General features: G+C 44.9%; 1 protein-coding gene across 1 annotated transcript in view; it reads right to left on the bottom strand.

Moving 5' to 3' along the window:
- Positions 1-20,152, bottom strand: part of LOC126458943 (uncharacterized) — a 90,448-nt gene that overhangs the window by 58,133 nt on the left and 12,163 nt on the right. Inside the window, exon 2 of the mRNA XM_050095827.1 lies at positions 2,271-2,474. Coding sequence (XP_049951784.1) covers positions 2,271-2,449 — 179 coding nt within the window. The 5' untranslated portion in view covers positions 2,450-2,474. The remainder of the gene's footprint in view (positions 1-2,270; positions 2,475-20,152) is intronic.

The raw sequence follows: 20,152 nt of genomic DNA, 5'->3' as shown, positions 1-20,152 counted from the left end.
ACATGGAATAATCTTTTATCGAGATCTGAAGATGGTAACCACGCTTACCGAAACCTCTAATCGACAGTAAAAGTTGTTTACAAGCGATCTTGGCCAGGAAACTTATCTCTTCTTGAGTAATAATAACATATCGCCCCCAAACACCCAAGATGAGTAAACTATTGAACGATATTGCACATCAACTTTGTCATTACTGACTTCTCTAGCTGCATGGTTTACGCCAAATGCCAGTAAGTAAATATAGGGTGACCATTGTTGAATTATATGAAATAAAATCGTCATAACTGAACGGTTTGGTTTAGGACGTTCAAACTGCACGGGTGGCCTCGGGGCATGATGGGAATTAGAATGTGCATGTATGGTTTGGTTTAGGGACAAAGACCACTTTCATTTGGACGGATTCGTCAATAAGTAAAACTGAAGGATTTGAGGGACTGACAATCTGCATTTTGTGATCGAGAAGCCTCTTCACCCTCAACCGGTGACTGTGTTGTGTGCAATGTTCAGTCACGGAATAATGGGTGCATAATCCTTGATGGCACGGTAGGTAATCTTTTTAAAGATGATTTCATCCCCATTATCCAAAGCGTCCCTGATTTCGACAAGATGTGGTTCATGCAAGACGGATCTCGACCCCATCGAAGCAGGAGAGTCGGCTTTGGGGACCACATTCTTGCTCTGAGGTACCTGGAGGCCATTGGCTTGGGCCCCGATTGGCCGCCATATTGTCTGGATCTGAACACAAGCGACTCCTTTTTGTGGGGTTATATTAAACACAAGATGTACAGCAATAACCCCAAAACCAGTACTGAGCTGAAAACAGCCATTCGGAAGGTCATCGACAGCATCGATGTTCCGACACTTCACCAGGCCATGCAGAATTTCGCTATGCGTCTGCGCCACATCATCGCCAATGATGGGAGGCATATCGATAATTTCATAACTTAAATCCGAATATCAGTAGTGATGTATGTAAGCAGGCTGTTTAGGTTTTTATGTTGGTAACGCCACGTAGCGCTCTGTATGAAAATCACTGACTGTGCTGTGTGCAGTCTGTGGTTGGTTTGTATTGTTGGAATATTTACTATTGTAGTGTTTGGCTGTTGGATGTGAACAGCACGTAGCGTTGCGCAATTGGAGGTGAGCCGCCAGCAGTGGTGGCTGTGGAGAGATAGATGGCAGAGTTTTGAGAGCGGATGATCTGGACGTGTATCCATCAGAGACAGTAAATTTGTAAGATAATGACTTTTGAACACTATTAAGGTAAATGCATTGTTTGTTCTCCATAAAAATCTTTCATTTGGTAAGTGTGCCTATCAGTAGTTAGTGCCTTCAGCAGTTAGAATCTTTTATTTAGCTGGCAGTATTGGCGCTCGCTGTATTGCAGTAGTTCGATTAACGAAGGTTTTTGTGAGGTAAGTAATTGATGAAAGGTATAGGTTATTGTTAGTCAGGGTCATTCTTTTGTAGAGATTATTGAAAGTCAGATTGCGTTGCGATGAAAATATTATGTGTCAGTTTAGTGTTGATCAGAATAAATAAAGAGCGAAATGTCTGAGTACGTTCAGTTTTGCTCAGCTGTTTGAAAGTCAAATAACGTAAGGGGTTTATCAGCACAATCATTCATAAATTTTTCTAATGGGAGGTTTCATATGGCGACCCTGCTCATATTAGTTGTAACGTTGCATTTGCTTTGCTAATTTAGATATACTGCTGCTTGCTTTGCCAATTTGCATTTTTTTTATCATTGCTGTTTGTGTTAATTTGTTGTGTGTTGCTGCATTGCCTCGTTCCTTAGTATATATATCTGAGCTCAGTAGTTTTAAGTTCGCTTAAGAGGAGGTAGACTATACAAGAAACTAACTATGAAGAATAGGGAAAGAATGCATTGAGAAGTTATACGAAAAAGATTATCATCCGCTCTCAAACCTCTGCCATCTCTCTCCCCACATCCACCACTGCTGGCGGCTCACCTCCAACTGCGCAACGTTACGCGCTCTTCACATCCAACAGCCCAACACTACAATAGTAAATATTCCAACAATGCAAACCAGCCACAGACTGCACACACCACAGCCAGTGATTTTCATACAGAGCGCTTCGGGGCGTTACCAACATAAAAACCTAAACAGCCTACTTACACGTTTAAATTTGGAATAAAGTGTATGCACGCCTTAGCTTGTAACTAATTTACGTTTTTTTTCCTCTTGTACTTCAATAATTGTCACCCTGTAAATAAAGACACACCTCTTTCTCGCTGTTGTACTCACACGGTGTTGCTGTCCTTGAGGAAGGTGTGCAGTTCGCGCTCGATGTCGAACGCCGTGGCGTCGGGCAGCTCGCGCCTGCGCAGCACGCCGTCCAGCACGGCCGCCCACACGGCGTCCCAGGCCGCGCGGCCGTCCTTGGCGCCGTCGAGCACGCCGCGGATCCACTGCCGCAGCTCCATGGGGACCGCGCGCAGCTGCAGCTGCCTGCGCACCACCATACTTCGTTAAGCCTCACCGCTGCTCCCTCAAGCCCTGGAACGAATCACCTCGCAGCGTCACACGACGCTTGCGCTCTTATGTACTGGCAAGACGCCGGCGAAGATTCTAAATATCTCCTATCAGTGCGACGCCGATAAATTTCTGTACTTATCTATATCTGAAATTCAGAGAGAGATATTGGGATTTGCTGCGGTGACAGATTTCAGGATGCGATGGCATTAGTTGGGTATTTCCAAAGCCAACTGGATACTAACCGTGAGTAGGAAAACAGCTCACGAGAAAGGTACACGCCACTGTCAGTTTGGTTTAATACGTCATAAAACAATGTAAGGTAAGGAATGAGGAGATTCTTCGGAGTATCGGCGAGGAAAAGAATATACAGAAAATACTGACACAAAGAGGGACAGTAAAATAGGAAATCTGTTAAGAATCATAGAATAACTTATTTTGTACTGTAGAGGAAGCCAGAGATTGGAATTCATGCAACAAATAATTGAGGACGTAGGTTACAAGTGTTACTCCAAGATGAAGAGGTTTGACAGTAGAGGAATTCGTGGCGGGCCGCATCAAACCTGTCAGAAGACTGATGACGCAAAAAAAGCGTGTATATTTTATATACATCACACGACTTAATGTAAATTTTTTGTGCTTGAAAGATGACTATGGCACCACACAAATGATCAACATTGACGTACAGGATGTCCATTAATTACTTTCATAACCTAAGGCTTTAATAACTTGCAAACTGTACTGTGTAGCTGTACCGGTGGTCCTCTAGCAGGTAGCAGGTAAAGCTCTAGACTTCAGCCCTACATGTTTTTTGTTTACTCCTAGATAAGGTGGGGACTTTTCCTAGTTCCAGTCTCTCTAGGACGGCCACAGGTCCACTCGGCCTGGTATTTAGTTATTTACATGTTCCACACATTAGCTGAACGATTCTTACTGAAATGATGGGGAATGAGTCAGTTTACAGAATATGTATACACGACTATTCTGTACATTAATGTACACATTGTTTTAGTCCTACTCATGCAATTGCGCTTTTCTGTGATGTATATGTACAGACTGGAGATCTGAATGAAAATTTATGCAAAGGCGAGTATTGAACTAGTGTCCCTTCCTCACGAGGCAGACACATAACCATCATAGCTTTACACAATTATACAGTTGCACAATTGTATGGACTACCCTAGCACGCTTCCCTCCTCAATCCAAATACCCATTCAAGCCTCACCCCACTTGGCATTTCCCCTAAACATTGTAGAGGCTCTCCAACTATGTTGGAATAGCAGTTCAGGAATGCTGTTAGCCGGCCGGGGTGGCCGAGTGGTTCTTGGCACTACAGTCTCGAACCGCGCGACCGCTACGGTCACAGGTTCGAATCCTGCCTCGGGCATGGATGTGTGTGATGACCTTAGGTTAGTTAGGTTTAAGAAGTTCTAAGTTCTAGGGGACTGATGACCTCAGAACTTAAGTCCCGCAGTGCTCAGAGTCATTTTTGAACCAGGAATGCTGCTAGAATTCAGGGGAAATACTAAGTGGAGTGAGACGTGAATGGGAATTTGGACTGAGGAGGAAGGCGTTCTAGAGTTGACTGTCCAGTGTTGCAAAGCCACTGTGCCAAAGTGGTGTAGTGTTTAGCGTACCAACGTAGAGAGCAGGAGACCAGGGTTCGAATCCTGTCCTTGGTACAAATTTTCATTATTCGTTTCAGTCTTCATATATACATGCTAGATTTCTGAGATTTGTAAAAGCCTCTGGAACCATATGCATGGGTTGGAATTTTAGTAGTGGCAACTATTTATTTACAGCTCGTACAAAATAGATACGTGTTGACGTGTTTCAAAGTTCTACTGACCTTCAGAGTAGTCACCAGCATTATGTATAACCTGTTACCAGCGATGTGGAAGTCGTAGGATACTCTTAGCAGTGCCAGTTGTGTTGACAGTTCGAGCGGCGCGGTCTATTGCCCGAAGAATTTGTCGCAGTTCTGAAGCGAATGCCGCGAAGTGTTTCGTTCAGTTTAGAAATCGAGTTGAACTCACGAGGGCTTAAATTAGGGGAGTGCAGTAGGTGGTATAGCACTTAGCAGCCCTATCAGTCAAACAAATCAGTAACAGCTTGCACTGCACCTGCTTGAGCATTTTCCTGCAAAATGATGGTCAGGTCCTGCAGAAAGTGACATCACTTCTGTCTCTAGGCTGGTCGTAGGTTGTGTTCCAAAAATGAACAGCGAAGAGACAGAAGTGATGACACTTTCTGCAGGACCTGACCATCATTTTGCAGGACAATGCTCAAGCAGGTGAAGTGCAAGTTGTTACTGATTTGTTTGACTGATGAGGCTGCTAAGTGGTGTACCACCTACTGCACTCCCCTGACTTAAATTCTCGTACGTTCAACTCGATTTCTAAACTAAAGGAAAGACTTCACGGCATTCGCTTCAGAACTGCTACAAATCCGTCGGGCAATGGACCGCGCCCCTCGAATTGTCAACACAACTGGCACTGCTAAGAGTATCCTACGACTTCCACATCGCTGGCAATGGGTTATACACAATGCTGGTGACTACTTTGAATGTCAGTAAAACTATGAAACACATATCTATTTTGTACGACATGTAAATAAAAAGTTGCCACTATTACAGTTCCTACCCTCGTAGTTTCATTTTGAAGTTTTTCTTTATCTGGCTACCAGTTTTTAACCAGAAATTCGTTAGTGGAATAGACTCAGTTGACATTGGGAAATGATTTTTACATTACATTGGTTTGCTACTTGTCAGACACTTTATGGTACTGCGCAAATGATAAAATTTTTGGTGCTGGGCATTGAAATCGTTTCTGAGCCACTGACAGCTTAAATAATGGTTAATAAAGGTCGTTTTTCCCCTAGTGTTGTAGGCATGGATTGTTTATCACAAATTCGTATTGCGAAAATATATATATCGCGACGGCATAGTTTGAACACCTCATTCCTTGAATGAATACAAAGGATCTTCCTCGATGACAAAAGACGGCCGAGGAGATTTTAAAATTTATGCAAAATGAGTACCCATAAAATCGTAATATTGTGCAATATGTAGCAAGCGCTACTGTCGAGCAGCCTATTACGAGATGGAGGCAGCTTGGTGGCGAGTTACGGCGTCACCTGGAGACAGTGTGGTCGCTTCTTATTGGCTGGCTGTAGCCGACCATTGCCAGGTAGCGAGGATTTTTCGGGCCTCATTGACCGAAATGTTTGAACAGCAGCTCTGTTGTCATTGCTGGTTGGTGTCGGGTGATTGAGTACGCTTGAGTACGGGGCGAACGTGACGTCAGTTTTATGAAGTACCATATTTTCAAAATCGGACAGCGGTGCGTGTTAAAGCAATGATTCCGACACGGGTAGGCGCACCGATCTCCGATCGAATTCGCGGGGATTAATGACGAGGGTTAGTGAACCGGACTGGTAGATGTGCTTGTTAAGCGGTGAAAAGTGGGTTGGTACTCCAGCCTCGCCTCAGTTACACCATTCTCAAATATGTAGAAAACTTTAGCTCACTTTCACTTGAATAACACTACACGAGAAGAATTGACACACACATTGCTCCCTCCAGGGAGATTACTTTGCGGTGATACGAAGATCATCCAGCTACCATATAAGTTAATCACGCCAAATCCGTTACTATGACGATCCTTCGCCGATGCTGTACAAAGGCACAAGAAAAAGGAAAAGAAATTGGCAGCTACAACAATAAGCGGTCGCCTATGTAATGTCACTGTTCAGTATTTGAAAACGGTATTAATTCTTTCATTCAGGGGGTTAATGGCATCAGGAGGGTGTGTTCTTCGAGTGAGTTGGCGATGGCCAACATGAAGGGTCGTGTATGTGACGACCGAAGCCATTGATGGTAACGAGTGTAAAGTTTTGTTAATTACATCAGATTGGTGTGCATAACTCGGTTCACTGCTCAGAATATTTACGACGAAGGGTTATCAAGCATTACTGAATTTGTGTGTCAAAAATTTACACATGTGACACATTGTGTATTCATTTGGTGTAAGCATTTGGTGGTAACGATGGTTTTGTAAGACCGACAGCACAGAGTAAAATAGCACGTATCTTGAATTGTACGGGGTATAACGGGTACCGGTGCAGACATTTTTTTCTATGACCGAAGACAATGCACTGAACAACATTACATCAGTATTTACTTCATTTGCATGTTAATAATTATAGGTATTAGGAGTATAATGTTTTAGGGTGGTTAATATCTCCAAGGACATGTGGCAGCAGCAAGCCATTAATGCTTACTTTCGTCTGGGCAGCAGGTCAATTTTTGACGTGCCTGGGCCCATGACGATTATTCTATACTGACAAGTGTAGTCCATTTAGAGGTGTAGTTACGATTGTCCAGGAAAGAGATTGTAATGGTTGTAAAGTGTTGGTGGAAAATAGTTTGAGGCAGAGAAAACAACCAGCCCACTTATGTGTGTACATATTCAAGGACCACATATAAAAATATCTGCAGTTATAAAAATGGTTCAAATGGCTTTGGGCACTATGGGACTTAACTTCGGAGGTCATCAGTCCCCTAGAACTTAGAACTAATTGAACCTAACTAACCTAAGAACAACACACACGTCCATGCCCGAGGCAGAATTCGAACCTGTGACCGTAGCGGTCTCGCGGTTCCAGACTATAGCGCCTAGAACCGCTCGGCCACCCTGACCGGCCTGCAGTTATACCCGTTATACCCTGTAAAGAAGGGTTCTTTACTGCGAAATAGATTTTTTCTATAATCACAACCTTTAAAGCATCATTTCATTAACGAAGCCACGGCAGTATCCTCTGCACCGAAGGAGACATAATCTTCTAGGCGCTTCAGTCCGGAACCGCGCGACCGCTACGGTTGCAGGTTCGAATCCTGCCTCGGGGGTCGATGTGTTTGATGTCCTTAGGTTAGTTAGGTTTAAGTAGTTCTAAGTTCTTTGGGGCTGATGACCTCAGATGTTAAGTCCCGTAGTACTCAGAGCAATTTGAACCATTTGACATCGTCTTTAGAATACAATAGAAGGAGAGAGAGCACTGTAAGGTGTACCTGATGTACATTTCGGGCTACAGCCCTCACTTGTACAGTCAGTCTCTTACAAAGAGCTACCAAGACACGCCTTTTAAAACAGCGGAGACGTAAGAGCCCCCAATGCCTCCCCCCCCCCCCCCCCTTCTCCTTGTGCCGTCGTGAAGAATGTCTGCACTCTACTTACATCTGTAAATAGGCTGTTTAGGTTTTTTTATTGGTAACGCCACCTCTGTATGAAAATCACTGGCTGTGCTGTGTGCAGTCTGTGGCTGCTTTGCATTGTTGTAATACTCGCCATTGTAGTGTTAGGCAGCTGACTGTGAACAGCGCGTAGCGTTGCGCAGTTGGAGGTGAGCCGCCAGCAGTGGTGTATGTGGGGAGAGAGATGGCGGAGATTTGTAATTTGTCATGAACGGCTATATATATTATGACTATTAAGGTAAATACATTGTTTGTTCTCTATTAATATCTTTCATTTGCTAACTATCCCTATCAGTAGTTAGTGCCTTCCATAGTTTGAATCTTTTATTTAGCTGGCAGTAGTGGCGCTCGCTGTATTGCAGTAGCTTGAGCAGCGAAGATTTTTGTGAGGTAAGTGATTTGTGAAAGGTATAGTTTAATGTTAGTCAGGGCCATTCTTTTGTAGGGAATTTTGAAAGTCAGATTGCGTTGCGCTAACAAAATATTGTGTGTCAGTTTAAGCAGAGTCATGTATAATTTATGTAAGTAGGCTGTTTAGGTTTTTTTATTGGTAACGCCACCTCTGTATGAAAATCACTGGATGTGCTGTGTGCAGTCTGTGGCTGCTTTGCATTGTTGTAATACTCGCCATTGTAGTGTTAGGCAGCTGACTGTGAACAGCGCGTAGCGTTGCGCAGTTGGAGGTGAGCCGCCAGCAGTGGTGTATGTGGGGAGAGAGATGGCGGAGATTTGTAATTTGTCATGAACGGCTATATATATTATGACTATTAAGGTAAATACATTGTTTGTTCTCTATTAATATCTTTCATTTGCTAACTATCCCTATCAGTAGTTAGTGCCTTCCATAGTTTGAATCTTTTATTTAGCTGGCAGTAGTGGCGCTCGCTGTATTGCAGTAGCTTGAGCAGCGAAGATTTTTGTGAGGTAAGTGATTTGTGAAAGGTATAGTTTAATGTTAGTCAGGGCCATTCTTTTGTAGGGAATTTTGAAAGTCAGATTGCGTTGCGCTAACAAAATATTGTGTGTCAGTTTAAGCACAGTCATGTAGAATTGTTCAAAGGGGACGTTTCACATCCATCAGGTCACAGTATGACAGAAAACTAGCTGTGGTCTTTTCAAACCAACTACTACATTCCTGCTTCTGCCGAAAACGATTTATCACACGATACCCCATTTTACCAATGGGCGGCAATGTTTTGATTGTTGCGAATGGAGACATGTATATGTAAACATACAAAGTATTTGTTATGTAACGTTATTTTTTCGAGATGATAATTAAAATTTTGTTACTGCCGCTCGTAAGTGTGGCCGCTGAAGTCTACCAAGTACAACACTAGATTCCGGCCCTGAATATCCTGGGTTCAACCGTGGACAGGGGAAGAGATTTTTGCTATTCACAGTCCCTCTAGGACGGCTCCTGCGGGCAAAAGGGATCGGCACAATTGGGTCATCATCCTGCCCCTTCTAGTTCCATGATTACACTCTAACGACAGTGAAGCCAAAAGATGAGGAACCCCTTGAGCGCTAGGTCGCAAGTTCAGACTTTAGTAAGGTTCATTTGAAAATATTGTGTTAAACAATACGACAAGAAAAATATTAACTGCTAATTACTGACATTTCCTACTAAGAGAAAATGCATTTGAAAGGAACCCTGGATATTTGAGGTAGCAATAGAGTTGTACTAAGGTCAACTACACTCATATTCAGAAAAGAAAACACAACACCTTGAACGACCAGAAATAGGACGTTCATGTTCACAGGGTATGTTCTGCACCAATGATTAGCATTTCAATCACGTCGGTTCATTATGTGTCCTGTTGCCTAATAGGTACAGGGTCCGCAATGGGCCCTCATGCGTGATGGCATCAACGCGTATAAGGTGCGGATGGCGTCCTGTCGTATAGCCATCCATGCTACATTCACCTGTTTTCAAAGTTCTTATGTGGCTGTTGGCACTGGGTCACAGCGCAGCACCCATTGTTTCACCATATCACACACATTTTCGATTGGTGACAAGTCTGACAATCTGACGGACCAAGGCAAAAGGCTGACAGCGTGTGAAACCAAGAAGACACGTATTCGTGATGCAACATGTGGTCGTGCATTATCTTGCTGAAAAACGGCGTCTGGGGTGTTGTGCAGAAAGGATATGGCTACGAGTCACAGGATGTCATAGCGCCCTGGACACGCATCAGTTGTGATTTGTGGTTGTACCCAATGGCACCCCACACCATAAGGCCTTGCGTTGGTCCTGTATTTCTTACGATAATGCAGTTACTGTGATGCCGCTCCCTCTGTTTGCGGACAACCAAAATGTGGCCATCATTCTGAAAAAAAAAAAAAAAAACACAACTTGGATTCATCCGAAAACACTATCTGACGCCACCCGTGTCCTATTGACTTCGTTCCATATACCATTACCTTCTAGCATGTTTCTGCAGATTCATCAAAGGTAGTTGTAGAAGTGGACGATGTGCACATAATACATGCCGTAATAAGCGGCGACGGAATGTCAACCCCTGTAGTGTACGATGTGTTACACTGTTCCACTGTTTTGACAGATCCTAAAGGTCGCAAGATCTGTCCTGCAATGACATTCAGAGGTGTCGCTCCTGTGGTCTGGATTGTGCGACCTGACCCATCTCGTCGTGTTCTACGGTCTTTCGTGAACCATTCTGCACACACCTGTTGCACTGCCGAAATACTTCGTCCCACACGAGCAGAAATTTCTCAGATGGATGCGCCACATTCTCTCATATCAACAATGCGCCCACTTCCAAATTCAGTGATTTGACGATATGGTTCGCGCATACGTCTGCGAGGCATCTTACAGGTCTACTCAAATCAAATGGCTCTGAGCACTATGGGACTTAACATCTGTGGTCATCAGTCCCCTAGAAGTTAGAACTACTTAAACCTAACTAACCTAAGGACATCACACACATCCATGCCCGAGGCAGGATTCGAACCTGCGACCGTAGCAGTCGTGCGGTTCCGGACTGAGCGCCTCGAACCGGTAGACCACCGCGGCCGGCTACTCAAATCACAGTGGTCCATTACCTTGGGTTTATAGAGACAACGAGAGGCGCTAGTACATTTTGCCGGCTGCGTCCTGTTCGGGCGCTGATACCCTCGCTGTTGTGCGCCCTAAAACACTTATAATCATCTAGCGTCCTGTTGCCACGCGGAGTCAGTGTTGACATTGAACCCGCTGGCCGACATGGTTCAAATGCTTACCATTTCTGCAGATCATACTGGTGTACATGTCCTGTGAATATGAACTTCATATCTCTATTCGTTCGAGATTTTTTTTTCTGAACATGAGTATGATTCAGTGCCTTATCGCATTCGTATACAATTACGCCGACTGTTAATGTGGATAAAAATTTGGCTGCAAAGCTATTTATTGTGCTGGGAGAAGTTGGAGGTGCTTTGCCTCGTACGATTCTTTTCGTAAGCGTGATCTTGCAAGGGCAGTAGGGAATATTTACGTCACAGGAAGCAAGAGTGGGAAAATTGGCGTAAGAGAACTACAAATACGGTAAAAGCATTGCTTTTGGCCAGTATCTGCTTTTGCTTTTATTTCATTCCTGACCTGCGTAAGAAACCGTACTCCTTTAGAGTAAACTATAACTCCTAAAAAGTGTGCGACATTGGAAGTCTTACCGCCTGGAACCACTGGACAAATTCCACCTCTGGATGTTTCTTTTTCCCGTGCCTTTAAAACATATTCTCGCATTGTGTGCAGCCACGCTTGAATGGATGGCCAGTACCACGATAAGTTCTACGACAGACTGTTTCTCATTCGGTTGCATGCCATCACATTCCATCAGATCGCATCACCCAGTTACACCAATATGATTCTAAATGCATTGTTTAAAAGTAGATAACTGGCTGAACGTCATGCACGTTTTGTAATTCCCAAGGAGTTCACCTTGGATCTTGATTGTGCGAACGTTTTCGACCACTGTGGCGTGCCATTTTTCATTCGGTGTTCATGGCGCAAGGTAATGGCTTTTTTCGAACACTTCCTGAATGTCGAAGTGTAATACATCCATACCACTGAACGATGATCTCTGCACCTCCTGGACACTCAATTCCTATTGCCCTACCGATGCACGTGGTGAGATTAGCAGCTAATATCTTCCCTATCATAACTGCTAACACAACAATTTCAAACGAGCCACACTCGGGATTGAACTTGCGACCTCGCAGCCAAGGGGTTCAAAATATGGTTCAAATGGCTCTAAGCACTAGGGGACTTAACTTCTTAGGTCATCAGTCCCCTAGACTTAGAACTACACTACTGGTCATTAAAATTGCTACACCACAAAGATGACGTGGTACAGACGCGAAATTAAACCGACATGAAGAAGATACTGTGATATGCAAATGATTAGCTTTTCAGAGCATTCACACACGGGTGGCGCCGGTGGCGACACCTACAACGTGCTGACATGAGGGAAGTTTCCAACTGATTTCTCGTACACAAATAGCAGTTGACCGGCGTTGCCTGGTGAAACGTTGTTGTGATGCCTTGTGTAAGGAGGAGAAATAAGTACCATAACGTTAGTAGCCTATCGCGATTGTGGTTTATCGTATCGCGACAATGCTGCTCGCGTTGATCGAGATCCAACGACTGTTAGCAGAATATGGAATCGGTTGGTTCAGGAGGCTAATACAGAACGCCGTGCAGGATCCCGACGGCCTCGTGTCACTAGTAGTCGAGATGACAGGCATCTTATCCGTATGGCTGTAACGGATCGTGCACCCACGTCTCGATCCTGAGTCAACAGATGGGGACGTTTGCAAGACAACAACCATCTACACGAACTGTTCGACACGTTTGCAGCAACATGGACTATCAGCTCGGAGAGCATGGCTGAAGTTACCCTTGACGCTGCATTATAGACAGGTGCGCCTGCGATGGTGTACTCAACGACGAACCTGGGTGCACGGATGGCAAAACGTCATTTTTTTCGGATTAATCCATGTTCTGTTTACAGCATTATGATAGTCGCATCCGTGTTTGGCGACACCGCGGTGAACGCACATTGAAAGCGTGTATTCGCCATACTGGCGTATAACCCGGCGTGATGGTATGGAGTGCCATTGGTTACACGTCTCGGTCACCTCTTGTTCGCATTGACCGCACTTTGAACAGTGGACGTTACATTTCAGATGTGTTACGACCCGTGGCTCTACCCTTCATTCGATTCCTGCGAATCCCTACATTTCAGCAGGATAATGCACGACCGCATGTTGCAGTTCCTGTACTGGCCTATCTGGATACAGAAAATGTTCGACTGCTGCCCTGGCCAGCACATTCTCCAGATCTCTCACCAACTGAAAACGTCTGGTCAATGGTGGCTGAGCAACTGTCTCGTCACAATACGCCCGTCACTATTCTTGATGAACTGTGATATCGTGTTGAAGCTGCATGGGCAACTGTACCTGTACACGCCATCCAAGCTGTGTTTGACTCAATGCCCAGGAGTATCAAGGGCATTATTACGGCCAGAGATGGTTGTTCTGGGTACTGATTTCTCAGGATCTATGCACCCAAATTGCTGAAAATGTAATCACATATCAGTTCTAGTATTATATACTTGTCCAATGAATACCTGTTTATCATCTGCATTTCTTCTTGGTGTAGCAATTTTAATGGCTAGTAGTGTACTTAAACCCAACTAACCTAAGGACATCACACACATCCATGCCCGAGGCAGAATTTGAACCTGCGGCCGTAGCAGCAGCGCGGTTCCGGACTGAAACGTCTAGAACCGCTCGGCCACAGCGGCCAGCCTCAAGGGGTTCCTTCTGATTCAGTCTCAGTAGTTTGAGGACGTGTCAATATTTCAAGCAGCTATAGATGCCTCCGTCGATTGAGGCGTGACTTGATGGGCAAAACGAAAATGGCGTTTTTCAACTTCACATATGCAAACATAAACTATAAACCTTTAGTGAAAAATCAACTAGTCGTTTACTCTCCTTAGTGTAAGAGCAATTACTCCTTGAAAACTCGCAGCTGAGTAATACTAAATAGAAACGGACCTCTGCCTGACAAAGGGTAGTTAAAGTAGCAGCGACAGCAGCAGCAGCAGAGGCGATTCTGTCACAAAGACGGGCCCAGCTGTCGGCACTGGCAGGCAGCCACGCGCGGGGGCGGCACCGCCACCACCAACAGACGCCCACGCGGGCGGCGCGGTGCCAGGCTTTGAAACACCTGCACGCTGCCGGGCGTCGGCGAAAGTCATTGCACCAGGTCCCCCCCCCCTTCTATCCGCTACCCTCGCGCTTGCCCGCAGAGGCTGTTTCTATACTCTTTCATAATCCGTGAGGGTTGACCACGGGTCATGCTAGTAATTTCTGCAAGCGCTATATCCTCTCCGAAATATTAATATTCTTGTTCGAGCAAGCCATGAGAAAACTATTCCACCAGGGGTGGAAGATATGCGAGGCGGTCACTATGTAACGTTCAAAATGTTCAAATGTGTGTGAAATCTTATGGGACTTAACTGCTAAGGTCATCAGTTCCTAAGCGTACACACTACTTAACCTAAATTATCCTAAGGACAAACACACACACCCATGCCCGAGGGAGGTCTCGAACCTCTGCCGGGACCAGCCGGAAAGTCCATGACTGCAGCGCCCGAGACCGCTCGGCTAATCCCGCGCGGCTCACTAAGTAACGCAACACATTTCCTTTTTTCTGGAATCGGGTTAGTTTTATTCAGGATTCCAACTCTTATTCTGTTTTTCAACATAATCTCCGTTCAATGTGACGGCCTTACGCCGCTTTACTGGGAGGGCTGTATGTCTGCATGGTTCTGCTCTACTGATCGACGTCGAAACCTGTCATGATGTCTGTCAAAAAATTATTGCTATTAGCCTCGTAACGCTCAAGCAGTTCAGCACAGATGGTCGTTAGTTGCTCTTCACGGTCTTCTGTTTTGCGATGAAGAACTCAATGAGCACACACCTTTGAGCACCGTGACTGGTGGACGAGTGTGTTAGCACTGCCAAAGGAGACGTCCAGTTGTGCAGCGAGGTGTTTCTGAACCTTCGATCGCATCGAACGAGAGTGTCCGAACGTTCCAATGAGAGTGTCGGGACGTTCCAACTTTGAAGGCACCACAGCCGTGTGCGGCTGGCCGGTACACGTGACACCGAACAGGACTGCGCTACCTTGTTGCAATAATGACGGATGCCTCGCGTAACGACCTGCCGTGCTTTTGTTCTCTGCCAGGTATCCGAAGATATTCTGCAAGCGCCTATGAGTGTCTGCAATGCTCTTGTGTTCCGAAAAAAGACACTCTTTGACAGTTCTCTGCTTGGAGACATAGAGTAAATATCTGGAGTGAGCATTCACATGCGCGGAACAGATTTTGTGTTGTCAACATACATTGCCGTCCTGGTCACGTGTTCTCGGGACGTCGTGTGTTTGTCCGTATAGTGCCCTTTACATTTCGAATGTCACTACTTCCCTAGTACAGACGGATTCATTTCGTACGTGTCGTGGAATATTTATATACACTCCTGGAAATGGAAAAAAGAACACATTGACACCGGTGTGTCAGACCCACCATACTTGCTCCGGACACTGCGAGAGGGCTGTACAAGCAATGATCACACGCACGGCACAGCGGACACACCAGGAACCGCGGTGTTGGCCATCGAATGGCGCTAGCTGCGCAGCATTTGTGCACCGCCGCCGTCAGTGTCAGCCAGTTTGCCGTGGCATACGGAGCTCCATCGCAGTCTTTAACACTGGTAGCATGCCGCGACAGCGTGGACGTGAACCGTATGTGCAGTTGACGGACTTTGAGCGAGGGCGTATAGTGGGCATGCGGGAGGCCGGGTGGACGTACCGCAGAATTGCTCAACACGTGGGGCGTGAGGTCTCCACAGTACATCGATGTTGTCGCCAGTGATCGGCAGAAGGTGCACGTGCCCGTCGACCTGGGACCGGACCGCAGCGACGCACGGATGCACGCCAAGACCGTAGGATCCTACGCAGTGCCGTAGGGGACCGCACCGCCACTTCCCAGTAAATTAGGGACTCTGTTGCTCCTGGGGTATCGGCGAGGACCATTCGCAACCGTCTCCATGAAGCTGGGCTACGGTCCCGCACACCGTTAGGCCGTCTTCCGCTCACGCCCCAACATCGTGCAGCCCGCCTCCAGTGGTGTCGTGACAGGCGTGAATGGAGGGACGAATGGAGACGTGTCGTCTTCAGCGATGAGAGTCGCTTCTGCCTTGGTGCCAATGATGGTCGTATGCGTGTTTGGCGCCGTGCAGGTGAGCGTCACAATCAGGACTGCATACGACCGAGGCACACAGGGCCAACACCCGGCATCATGGTGTGGGGAGCGATCTCCTACACTGGCCGTACACCACTGGTGATCGTCGAGGGGACACTGAATAGTGCACGGTACATCCAAACCGTCATCGAACCCATCGTTCTACCATTCCTAGACCGGCAAGGGAACTTGCTGTTCCAACAGGACAATGCACGTCCGCATGTATCCCGTGCCACCCAACGTGCTCTAGAAGGTGTAAGTCAACTACCCTGGCCAGCAAGATCTCCGGATCTGTCCCCCATTGAGCATGTTTGGGACTGGATGAAGCGTCGTCTCACGCGGTCTGCACGTCCAGCACGAACGCTGGTCCAACTGAGGCGCCAGGTGGAAATGGCATGGCAAGCCGTTCCACAGGACTGCATCCAGCATCTCTACGATCGTCTCCATGGGAGAATAGCAGCCTGCATTGCTGCGAAAGGTGGATATACACTGTACTAGTGCCGACATTGTGCATACTCTGTTGCCTGTGTCTATGTGCCTGTGGTTCTGTCCGTGTGATCATGTGATGTATCTGACCCCAGGAATGTGTCAATAAAGTTTCCCCTTCCTGGGACAATGAATTCACGGTGTTCTTATTTCAATTTCCAGGAGTGTATGTTGCGCAGACATTTTAACAGTATCCATTTGATACCGGGAATAAACCAGCTACGTAACTTTTAAGGGCAAGTGATATTGCATTCTGCTTCTTTGCGATACGTGTCACAGATCAGATGCACTCGATTTTTGGTAGTTTTCGGTATGTACGGCACTTTATAGTATTACGGAGCCTGATGTACATTTTTGCAGTGATAGTCTTGCAAAACGACATGACAGTACGCTATTACTTTTGCAAGTGTCCGAAAAACACCGAATTTGCCACACTTTAGCGATTATATCCCTGCTAATTCGTCCTTTTTTCAGCTATTTCTGCGTATTTATTTTCTCGTTTTTGCGACATAAAGCATTATTTTTCTTACTGGTGACACTTTGAAGTGTTTATTTAACGCATTTTACGTACTTGCTCCCAGTTTATTAAATACATAGTAGACTGAGTAACAAGGGGAAAAAAAGGCGATCGGAGAATAAATGTACTGTAAATCAAATACAATTGGTCATGTAACAGTCAACCCATATAACACCATTAAGGGAAGTGGAAAGTGACACAAATGAAAGAGTTTGGGGACGTGTTTACTAATATTTTACGCTTCTTAATGAAATGGCGAAGAAAATAAATTGAAGGCAAAATACACCAAAGAAGATAAATGTGTACTTTGATTAGCTACAGTATTGTGTTTTTTATTTGATTTGTGCAGAAAATTTATTTAAGCCGAATGCAGAAATTGGTAGCAGGTGCTGTGGAAAATTAAAAATAGTTGGTATAGCATCTACCTTCAGTCACACACGTCCAAATTTTTCTCTGTCTAAACATTCCTCTTCAAAATGTTGTGAACATACTTTGGAATATTTGCTGGGGACAAAATTACTCCTACTTATTTTCTGGAGCCACATCTTCACTCGTTGTTCATCCTTCGGGAAACTAAAATATAAATCACACATAATCATTCTACATGTCCTAGACACACTTAACATGGTCTCCTACTGTAACTTTATAGTAAACAAAAAGGTTTGGACACACATATTATACGAAGACAACTAAGACTTCCACTCTATTGAATTTATCTGTCTCCCGTCTTTCAAATCTAAATACATAATCGACAAGTCACTGATAAATACATGGAGGATAGTATTTGCTGAAACAACTAACCATTCCCTTTCCTGTTCCACTAGAAAATTTAAAAGAGGAAGCGATTGTTTGTAAGCTTTTGTAAAAGCCGTAATATCTATTATATAGCCATAAAATCGTAGGAAAATAGGTCTACAGAATCAAGCCTTAATTATAATACGTCTCGAAATTTTTAAATATAGTACCCATGAAAAGTTACTATCCCTCATTTCACATATTTTCTTTGTATCCGTAGCAATAACAGTAATTCACCATCGCTATTACACTATCAACAAACGGTAAAAACACAACAAAAACTCTTGATATTATAAACTTCAAACTCTGCGGAAAGCACACACGCACAGCGAAGTCACGAAAACACGTGACAATTCTGGTTTAATGTTGACAACATTCGCAGAACGCAATGCTCACTCCAGAGATATTTACTCTATGCTTGGAACGCCCCTCCGTTACAGACACCATTTTGGATGCTACGTATAGCGCAGCCACCTGTCGGAACGTCATGAAACTGTAGACGCTGAAGAGGGAAAATTTCACTATGTCTCATAAAAAATTCCGCATTTTTTCAAGCGAAAGTGGCCAAGAAAAAAATGTGTTGTATCGTCTATTGAACGCTCCTCGTATTTGAGACAGACGGAATACCCTGAGACTACAAGACGAATGTAGTAATTCCTAATGTGAAGAATAAGGTACTGACAGGTGTAAATATCACCGAATTTTCAATGTGATAAGTCGTGGCTGCAAAACACTGACAAGGGGACCCTCCATATTGTAAATCACGGATTTTTAAGCGCTTCTAATATGTTTTAGAGGTGCTTACCCTGAGTACTTGGCTATCCGGCTTTTTAGCGACGGGACTTGGATTTTAAGAAAACTGATTTTGAAGTTAATTGCACAATTTGTATACCTGTAACGTAACGTATATTTCGAGCAAGTCAGCGTAGCGCAGCGGTAAAGGTTCATGGCTACAGCGCTGGAGGTACCGTGTTCGAATCCTGCTCGTGTAATTTTCTTTTTATAAAATCGACCAATTTTTCAGTTTTATTTCAAAGAATATCATCAAACAGCGTAAGGTGTGCGAAATTATGAAGACATATTCAGTTATAAATTTTTTTAAATATTCATTCCGTTTGTGGTTCGCATCATATTCCCCCAATTCATCTTCTTCGTTGAAATCTATCAATTCATAAACATTAATTATCTGTCTTTCGGCCAACGGGTCCTGTATTGCGATACATATCTCATCGCCAACCGCAACGGTATTGGCAGAGATCACGCTAGGCTGTGTATTCTTTACGAGATTCAAATCGCGGAGGAGATTTACGGCATATTTAATGACATTTGTGATTTCGCCATTTGATTCTTCGTTCAACTCCTCTACTTGTGGATCTGCTTCTGGCTCCACTACTGCAGAAACACTTGGTTCTTCCATTTCACAGAATTTTTCTAACACGCGGCACTATAGACGCTTTGCGAGCAACTGATGCTGTAGCTAGACGCGAACGTAAAGGAATGTAACTCGCATCCTAACTGGCAGCAACTAGGAGCTGGGCTTCCCATTACGGCTAACAGTATTTACGGGGTTGGGGTTGGGTTGTTGGGGGAAGGAGACCAGACAGCGAGGTCATCGGTCTCATTGGATTAGGCAAAGAAGGGGAAGGACGTCGGCCGTGCCCTTTCAAAGGAACCATCCCGGCGTTTGCCTGGAGTGATTTAGGGAAATCACGGAAAATCTAAATCAGGATGGCCGGACGCGGTATCGAACCGTCGTCCTCCCGAATGCGAGTCCAGTGTCTAACCACAGCGCCATCTCACTCGGTCAGTATTCACGGGAGAGGGGACGATAATGGGTGGAGATCGATTTCAGGTAATACAAGAAGCGACTATTGTACGAATATTTGGAACTCCAACTGCGAACCACAAACGGAATGAATGTTTGAGAAAATTAATAACTGAATATATCTTTATAATGTCGCACACATTACACTGTTTGTCGATTTTCTTTCAAATCAAATTGAAACATTCGTTCGATTTTGAAAAAAAACTACACGAGCAGAACACTACCTCCAGCGTAGTAGCCGTGAAGCTTTACCGCTGCGCTACGCTGGCTTGCTCGGAATATATATAATTACTACCGCCCACATATATCTCGCGTAATGATCACAACGAAAAGATCCGAGAAATTAGAGCAAATACGGAGACTTACAAGCAGTCGTTCTTCCCACGCACAATTCGTGAATGGAACAGGGAAGGGGGGTTCAGATAGTGGTACAATAAGTACCCTCCGCCACACACCGTAAGGTGGCTCGCGGAGTAT

This window comes from Schistocerca serialis, chromosome 1 (assembly GCF_023864345.2).
Source record: "Schistocerca serialis cubense isolate TAMUIC-IGC-003099 chromosome 1, iqSchSeri2.2, whole genome shotgun sequence".
NCBI classification, from domain to species: Eukaryota; Metazoa; Arthropoda; class Insecta; order Orthoptera; family Acrididae; genus Schistocerca; species Schistocerca serialis.
The sequence above is the reverse complement of the archived record's forward strand: the minus strand, read 5'-3'. Positions and strand labels throughout refer to the sequence as shown.